The 8,751-nt window shown below is 40.5% G+C and overlaps 2 protein-coding genes across 2 annotated transcripts; one reads left to right on the top strand and one right to left on the bottom strand.

The window, feature by feature from the left end:
• The first annotated feature begins 278 nt into the window (after positions 1–278).
• On the top strand, positions 279–2,743 carry LOC106388185. The gene is made up of 6 exons (XM_013828200.3): positions 279–529; positions 613–745; positions 1,172–1,275; positions 1,373–1,520; positions 1,600–2,050; positions 2,166–2,743. Exons 1-6 carry the CDS (start codon positions 489–491, stop codon positions 2,423–2,425), a joined length of 1,137 nt encoding a protein of 378 aa, XP_013683654.2. The 5' UTR covers positions 279–488; the 3' UTR covers positions 2,426–2,743.
• A 1,217-nt stretch (positions 2,744–3,960) lies between these two features.
• LOC125582330 (uncharacterized mitochondrial protein AtMg00810-like) lies at positions 3,961–5,253 on the bottom strand. Its single transcript, XM_048748966.1, has 4 exons — positions 5,003–5,253; positions 4,521–4,693; positions 4,266–4,421; positions 3,961–4,106 (listed from the first exon to the last, which is right to left on the bottom strand). Exons 1-4 carry the CDS (start codon positions 5,251–5,253, stop codon positions 3,961–3,963), a joined length of 726 nt encoding a protein of 241 aa, XP_048604923.1.
• Positions 5,254–8,751: the final 3,498 nt, after the last annotated feature.

Here is an 8,751-nt window from a genome sequence, read left to right as displayed (position 1 = left end):
TGGGTTCTTATCGATGTACATGCTCTATTTATTACTGGCTTGGATAGAGTGTTGAATTCCGAAACTAACCTGGTCAGCTGCCTACTCTTAGAAACTCCACTAGGCCTGTTTTAGTAATTACCGCTCTCCTGAAAGCGCGCGCAATTTTGCCCATTTAACAGCATCATATTCCTCTCTCTCTCTCTCTCTCTCTCTCTCTCTCTCTCAGCTTCTTGGTTTTTCTTGCGAGAAACAAGTTCCGTTTCTTGAGATCTCATGTTAGACCCAGCCAAGAGAAAAGTCGTTTCTTTTTCATTCTTATCTCTGCCTCTCTCTCCTGTTTTTCTATATATAAAAGCCTTCCTTCCTTTCCCAAAAGGACAACATTTCTTCTCTCTATCTCTCTCTTTCTCTTGCACGAAAGAGAGAGAGCAAAAAATACAAAACGAGAAACAAAAAGGAAAAAACAAGGAGAATTCCATCTATCCCTGTTAATTTCAGAAGGCAAAATGTTTGATGGTCTGTTTAAACCCAAATTCTATACGAAATGGTAAGTCTTTTCTTTTCTTGTGTTCCCTTTTTCATCTTTTCGTACGTGTTGATCCTTTTCATCAATCAATTTAAATACCTCAGCAAGTACTTGGTCAAGATAACGAAAACAAGAGTGGAGACGGTGAAGAGAAAGAAAAACTCTGTTTGCAAATATTTGAAGAAGGACATTGTCGATCTTCTCAACAACAGCCTCGATTACAATGCATACGGCAGGGTAACTTTCTTTTTGATTAGTTTATCTATTGTTTTCCTGATTAACCAACAAGTAATCATGTATCCCCTGTATCGTTTAATGGGTTGCGTAAGAATCTGATTGGTTCTCCGAACGTGCCAGCACCGAAGAAAAAAACTACGTATCTTAAAAATTGAACAATTTAAAAGAAAAAAAGGGGTCAACTATGTTTTCATAAATTCCTTCTATTCTGGTATACACAGGTGGATGCAATGGAAAAAAAAAAAAGAAACAAATTTAATTTTAATGCTGTCACCAGCTGGTTATAATAACACAGTGAATTGTTTCTCAAGCAACCCAGGAGAAATCATCTTTTTTTTTGTTGTTGTTGTTGTGGCGTGCATAATCAATTGTTTGTCAAATGAGCGGAGAGATAGATATGAATTTGATGACAAATGTGTATGACAGGCAGAAGGGCTTATTGAGGAGAAAAGGAGGTTGTCCTGTTATGAGTTGTTGGAGCAATTCTGCGTCTGTGTTGCATCCAACGTATCGCTCTTACAAAAATCCAGGTAAAGTTAATCAAAGCACCTTCTCTTGCCTTTACTTTCTTTTGGAATTGGGATTCATCATCCATGTTAAAAAAAAAAAAATGTATTGGTGTTACAGTAAATGCCCTGAGGAGTGTTGCGAGGCCATCTCATCCCTTGTATATGCGGCCGCTAGAGTCTCTGAAGTGCCTGAGCTTCGCGATCTCAGGTCTTTGTTTGCTGACAGATACGGGACTAACTCACTTGAACAGTTTGTGAACCCTGAGGTATATTAACTATACATTCTCTACGCTGCCAAAACACTAGTTTGTGGCTTAGTGACTTTTATCGTAATCTGCTTTGCAGTTTGTGGAGAGATTCAAAGCGGAGCCCCCCTCTAAGGAAATGAAGGTAAAGCTGCTCCAGGAGATTGCCATAGAGTACTCCATCAAATGGGACGCCAAGTCTTTAGAACAGAGGCTCTACACACCACCTCCTGATGAAGAGCCTCAAAAAACAAAAACAAAGCAAAATACTCCTGGAAAGACGAGGGAAAACAGAAGAAGCCTTTCGTTTCATGGCAGAAAAGACTCTTTGGATAGCAAGTCCATGAGTAGAAGAAGCGAAGACGACTCCATGGGTACAAGCGAGAGTTGTGTCTCTGGCCCTGATGAGGAGGAGGAGGATGATCCAGAAAACAAACCTTTCTACTACAGATTCATCATGCCTGCGTCTTACAACAATAAACCCAAAATCGAGAAGCAGGAAAGCCTTCCAGAGAAAATGACCAAGTCTGATCTCTTGCCCGACGACACTGGTGAGTAAAACAATATATATAATAGGGGATAAGAGAATAGTTACCTATTTTGCAAGAAAAACACTATATAACATAATTGATAGTAATAATTTAATTGTTGGTATCTCAAAAACAGACTCTCCTATTGCGGGGAGACCAAAGCCGAGATCAGTGAGAAGAAGATTGGCGAACCCGCCTCCCCCAGAAGCGCTTGGTGAAGATTCGGTGAGCAGTGGTAGTAGTAAGAACATGAGGTCAGAGTCGATGGAGAAAGCTAGCGGAGAGGGGTTAAGGAGGATGAGTCGTCGAACAGCATCGTGGCAGGCTAATCCCTCCAACAACGTCCCAAATTTTGATGAGGTCGCGGCTCGCGTAGATGCTCTCACACGAAACTGATCTTCTTCTTCTTCAGTAATTGGTAGTGATGCATGCATGCGTGATGCGTCCATTGTGATTAGAGATATTGAAATTGTCGTCTGTGAATGAAATTCTTTGTTAACCTACAAGACAAGCCGCCATGTTAATCCCAAAGTGTGTGAAGTGCGATGATGCAAAACCTTAGCTTTTTTTTCTTCTTGGTATTTGAACCTTTTCGTTTACAAACTTGTAAAACCTTATACATATTTTTATTAGTGAATTTGTTATTGCTGTTATTTATCTCTCGAGGTCATCAAAGTATACCGGGAACTACTCTTTCTGCATATTATTATCTAATGACTCTTTGGCCCCAAGGTATATTCACTCATACACACTTTCAGAGTGATGCTATAGGTGCATGAAAATAGGCTCTGTTTTTTTAACATGTTCTATAATCTTCGTTGTTCAGCAAAGTTATGGAAGTTTTTACCAAGGCAGCTGAGTACATGGAGATTCCAGTTCGTAGAACTGATGATGAACCTCTGCAGAAGCTCTTTATGTCTGTTAGGAATGAGCTAAATTTGGACCTGAAGAACATGAAGCAAGAGCAAGCCAAGTTTTGGAAGCAGCATCCTGCCATAGTGGAGGTGATATTTTAAATTAGCCAACTGTAACGCTAACATTGATTAACGGAAATACTAACTTTTTTTCCATTTATGTGTACAGACGGAGCTGTTGAGACAGGCCCAGTTAACTCGTGAATCAGCGATGTTGTCTCCAGCACTGCACGGTGATTTCAGACGTGTTCTAGAATATAAGAGAAAATGAAGAATATGATGAACAAGAGAGAGAGTAATGTTTGAATTTGAGAGAGAGAGAGAAAGAGAGAAAGAAAGAGAATGAGAAAAATATTTTTCTTGTGGATCTGAGTACAAGCATTTAAAGGCAAGTTGACTCGCCTCATACACAATATAATACAATATTCATTGTTTTAAAAATATCTTCAAGAGTTTCTTTTCTCTTCTTCTTCTCTTCAATAAGATACCTTATAAAGCCTTATAAAACTTTATAAGTCTTTAACTAACTTCTCAAGTCTGACAGCTTGTTTCTGCTTCATGTCAACACTCCCCCTCAAGCTTGACCATATGGAACAAGTCAAGCTTGGAAGCCATGAAGTATTTCCTCATTAAAACTTCAACTAGGTAAAACCCTTTGGGAGAAAACCCAAGTCAAGGAAAAAGAATAGAACACTTCATGAAGAAGATATCAGTGGCATGAGAGGTCTATGAGTTCCAATTTTGGATGAATGAACTCACAGACTTTAGTGCTTGCTGCCTTAGTGAAGATATCATCTAACTAATCTTCACTTCTAGTATAGCAGGATAAAATGATCTTCTGCTCCACAGCTTGTCTCACCTTGTGACAATCAACTTCAATGTGTTTAGTCCTTTCATGGAATACTGAGTTTGATGCTATGTGGATAGCTGCCTGGTTATCACAATGCATTGTGATTGGTGTTGTTGTTTCTATACCCAAGTCTCTTAGCAGGTTCCTGATCCAAATGAGTTCACTAGCTAGCTCCTCATTGCCCTATACTCTGCCTCTGCACTTGAACATGATACCACATTTTGCTTCTTGCTCTTCCATGTGACTAGGTTGCCTCCGATGAAAGTACAATAGCCTGTTGTTGACCTCCTGTCTACTCTATCACCAGCCCAATCTGCATCACAATATCCCACTATCTCTGTACTCTTATTGCAACTCATCCAAACACCTTGACCAGGAGCCTCTCTTAGATATCTCATGATCCTTTCCACCATATTCCAATGATGAACCTTTGGTGCTTGCATATGTTGACTGGCTTGATTCACAGCAAAACAGATGTCTGGTCTTGTAATGGTGAGATAGATTAGCTTCCCAACCATCCTTCTATAGAGCTTGAAATCGCCAAATGGAGTATCCTCAAACTCCCCCTCACGCAAGACTTTGTACACTTCTTCAAGTGGTGACTTAGCTACTCTTCCTCTAAGCTTTCCTGCCTCATTTAAAAGATCAAGTGTGTACTTTCTTTGAGATAAGAAAAGCCCCTCTTTAGAACGGCATATTTATATCCCTAGAAAGTACTTTAGCTCACCTAAATCTTTAATATCAAAGCTAGATTTAAGGAATGCTTTTGTAGAGATGATACCTTCCTTGTTGCTTCTTGTGATGATGATATCATCCACATAGATCAATATCACCACAATTCCTTGCTTGCTTGTGAGAGTGAATAGAGTGTGATCAGGTTCTGACTTTACAAACCCTCTTCTATTGAGAGTTGTACTCAACTTGTGATACCAGGCTCTTGGTGACTGTTTTAATCCATAGATTGCCTTCTTCAACCTTAGAACATTTCATGCCTTGACCATGTCTTCCATACCAGGAGGTGGTTTCATGTACACCTCATCCTCCAGCTCTCCTTGTAGAAAAGCATTCTTGACATCCATCTGCCATAAGTCCCATTCCAAGTTCACGGCCAGAGAGAGTAGGATCCTTATAGTATGCAGTTTGGCCACTGGTGCAAAGGTGTCTAAGTAGTCTTCTCTATAGACCTGAGTGTACCCTCTTGCAACCAACCTTGTCTTCTTCCTTTCTTGTTTTCCATTAGCAAGGTATTTGATGGTGAAGAGTAGCATGCTGGTCACATCTTTCTTGCCTTTAGGTAGCTCCGATTCAAACCATGTATCATTCCTTTCCATAGCACCCATCTCATCTCCCACTGATTCTCTCCATTCATCATCTTCCATTGCTTCTTCATAGGTCTTTGGGATGAAGTTTTGGTCGAGATTGGTTAAGAAAACTTGGTGTTGTGGAGGAAAGGTTGCCATTGAGCAGGTTGCTTGTATGGGATGTGCGACCGTATTGCTGTTAAAGTACACCCTCGTGTCGATCCAATGAGATGGTGTTCTCACTTTTGTGCTTCTTCTTAATGGCTGTATTTGTTGGTCTTCTGCCACTGGGTCTTGTACCACTGGCTCCCCATGCTCTTCTTGGGGTTGTTCCTCACTAGCCTGATCTTCTTGATGTTGTTCCTCACTAGTCTGATATGTATCCTTTTTGATTGGTCCATCTTGATCATGGGATGTCCCCGAGTCATTTTCTCTGCCCCCCCTCAGGATCAAGCTGGGCTTGCTCAGAATTTGGTGATGCTGCTTCATTGTGAACATCATCTATTGGGGATGGAGAGGTTCTAAGGACCTCACTACTCATAGGCTGAGTGATTCCTAAGCTCTCCATAATGGTTCTCAGGTTGTTAGCGCTATCTGATGGACCATGTGAGATATCTCTAAGGTTTTCCCAGTCCTTCTCATCATAATACCCCTTTGATTCCACAAACTTTACATCCCTTGACACCATCGCCCTTCTTGAATCTGGTAGATAACACTTGTATCCCTTCTGCGTGTGTGAGTATCCAATGAACATAGCCTTGATACTCTTAGGTTCAAGCTTGTTTCTTTGTTGACCTGGTATCAACACATAACACACACACCCAAACACATGCAAATGATCTATAGGAGGTGTCGTTTTGTTCAATACCTGAAATGGTGAGATATCATTGAGTACTCTGGTTGGGATTCTGTTGATAAGATAGCATGCAGAAACCACATCATCTCCCCAAAATCTCTTTGGAACATTGGTGTGGAACATCATACTCCTTGCAACTTCCATGAGATGGCGATTCTTTCTTTCAGCCACACCATTTTGTTGTGGTGTGTACGGACAGCTTGTTTGATGGATTATTCCTTGCTTGGCTAGATGATTTTTAAAGGCAAGGCTTGTGTACTCTCCACCATTGTCAAACCTAAAAATTTTAATCTTAGAGTTGAAATGGTTAGTGATATAGTTCTGAAAGTTTATAAAGGCTTCTAAGACCCTATCTTTACTTGAAATCAATGTGAGCCATGTATACTTTGATTTTTCATCTATGAATGTGACAAAGTATTTATGGTTTTCTTTAGATCCACATGGAGCAGTCCAGACATCAGAGTGAATTAAATCAAAGCAATTCTCATAGATAGTGATAGATTTAGGAAAAACAGATTTGCAATGTTTACCAAGAATACAAGCCTCACAATTTTCATTCTTAAACGATAGATTAGGTAACATCAATCCAAGTGCTCTAGAATGAGGGTGGCCTAATCTAGCATGCCATAACTCATCACTTGCTAAAACAGAAGTACATTTAAAAGCATAAGGTAAATCCGATATAAGCTTGGTGTCTTTAAGCACATAGAGCTCTCCATTGCTTACACCTTTTCCCAACATCTTACTGGTCTCAATATCCTGAAAGCACACCTCATTAGGACTAAAAATCACATTACAATTAAGATCATTAGTAGCTCTTTTCACAGATAACAAATTTGATGTGAAACTAGGCATATAAAGCGTTTCAGAGTCTTTATCAAACAGTTTCAGGTTTCCTACTCCAGTAATAGGTGTACTATCTCCATTTTCAATTAGAACACTCCCTAGAGCCGGTTTGACATTGCTAATGAGATTTACATCCCTAATCATATGATGTGAAGCTCCTGAGTCAATTATCAAGGGTCTAGTGGTTTCAGATGCATTTATAATAGAGTTTAAAGCATAACTACTAAGGTTACCAGAGTTGGCATTGAGGGCCTTTATAAGAGCCTCAAGGTCAGACTTGCAGATGAAAGTATCCTCATTGGATGACTGAGAAGTGGCTTAAGACCCTGATCCAACCACACGAGTAGTTGCTGTCATGGCTCTCCCATCTTCTCCCATGCGCATAGTAGGATAGTTTGGCTGAGAACCTTCTTGAGCTCTAGCTTCATGAGTTCGGCCTTGATTGTATTTGTTGGATGAAGCTGGCCTGAGGTGAGGATGGAGAATCCAGCAGTTGGTTTTGGAGTGACCAATCTTCTTACAATGTTCACAAGTTACTTGTTTATCTCCTCCACCACCTCTTGGCTTGAAGTGGGCTTTGTTGGCTGCAGCATTCTCCACCTTGTTGGCCATAGATAGCTCTCCTTTTCCACCAAGCAAACCATCTGAGCCGAGTTCCTTTTGGAGTTGAGCACACACATCATCATAGCTTGGGAGCTCCTTAGCTCTCAAAATGTGCTTAAGGACATCATTGAAGCTCGGGTTGAGTGTGAGAAACAGTCCAAATACTTTGTCTTGCTCACGCCTTTCTTCAATGATGTTGCGGTCGTTTGTGCTTGGCCGGAGCATGTCAAGCTCAGACCACAACTGGCTATACTTCCCAAGATGCTTGGTGAAGTCCATTTCCTCTTGTTGCAAGTTATTTATGGCTCTCTTCACCTCAAAGATCCTGGTCAAGTTTGAAGTGTTGCCATAAATCTTGTGAAGAGTTTCCCACAATTGCTTTGCGGTCTCACAATGAGAGTAAGCCTCCATTATTGGAGTATCAAGCGAGCCTTGCAAGGAAGACAACACCATGAGATCTTCCTGACCCCACACTACAAGAAAACAGCGGTATTCTGACGGACATTCCGACGGAAAATGAAATCATCGGAATATAACGAGGAATTTCCGAGGAAATTCCGAGGAAACACAAAATTGGGTTTCCTCGGAATTTCCTCGGAATATACCGACGGAATTCCGAGGAAATATCAATCCGTCGTAATATTCTGAGGAAATTCCGAGGAAAAATGTGTTCCTCGGAAAAAACCGATGAATTCCGAGGAAATATTATAGCCGTTGGAGAGCCGTTGGGGGATTTTACAAAATTCCGAGGAAATTCCGACGAACTAGCCTTTTCCGTCAGAATTCCGTCGGAATTTCCTCGGTCTGCCGGCAGGATTTAAACTATAAATACAAGCACTCCTCTTCCTCTTCATTCACTCCATATCTTCATCCTCCCTCTTACTCTATTTACACACGAATTTGATTCATAAAAAATATATCTTCTTCAAATTATTTTCGTTCTTGGATCGATCGACCTCATTTGGATCCGAACACGAGATTGCTTACGGAAGAATACCAACAAGGTATAACCGAATTCATGGGGTTAGTTCACCGAGAACCGGAAGCAAAAACAGGTATGTTAAGATGTCCTTGCTCTAATTGTAAAAATAGAAAGGTTATTAAAGAGTGAGATGTTTGGACTCATCTATATTTGAGTGGGTTTACACGAAGTTACAAAATTTGGTATCATCATGGGGAAACTGATTATGAACATGGTAGTACTAGCGAACCTCAGCCAGCGGTTAGATTAGAAGAACCAATTAGAACGGATGTAGATTATGGTGTAGGTACTGAGCAGATGGTAAATGATCATTTTAGAGGGGAAGATTTACCCAATGCACAAGCTAGGAGATTTTATGATATGTTGGATG

This window comes from Brassica napus, chromosome C2 (genome assembly GCF_020379485.1).
Source record: "Brassica napus cultivar Da-Ae chromosome C2, Da-Ae, whole genome shotgun sequence".
NCBI classification, from domain to species: domain Eukaryota; kingdom Viridiplantae; phylum Streptophyta; class Magnoliopsida; order Brassicales; family Brassicaceae; genus Brassica; species Brassica napus.
This window is presented reverse-complemented; position numbering and strand designations above follow the sequence as displayed.

What these genes read in the sequence shown, in the direction of transcription:
- LOC106388185 (XM_013828200.3), top strand. Translation starts at nt 489, where the DNA reads ATGTTTGATGGTCTGTTTAAACCCAAATTCTATACGAAATG. An exon ending in TCGCTCTTACAAAAATCCAG is followed by an intron (nt 1,276 to 1,372) that starts GTAAAGTTAATC and finishes TTGGTGTTACAG; the next exon opens with TAAATGCCCTGAGGAGTGTT. An exon ending in AACAGTTTGTGAACCCTGAG is followed by an intron (nt 1,521 to 1,599) that starts GTATATTAACTA and finishes TCTGCTTTGCAG; the next exon opens with TTTGTGGAGAGATTCAAAGC.
- LOC125582330 (XM_048748966.1), bottom strand. Translation starts at nt 5,253, where the DNA reads ATGGCAACCTTTCCTCCACAACACCAAGTTTTCTTAACCAATCTCGAC. An exon ending in CAAGAAAGGAAGAAGACAAG is followed by an intron (nt 4,694 to 5,002) that starts GTTGGTTGCAAG and finishes AACTCTCAATAG; the next exon opens with AAGAGGGTTTGTAAAGTCAG. An exon ending in CATTACAAGACCAGACATCT is followed by an intron (nt 4,107 to 4,265) that starts GTTTTGCTGTGA and finishes ATTGTGATGCAG; the next exon opens with ATTGGGCTGGTGATAGAGTA.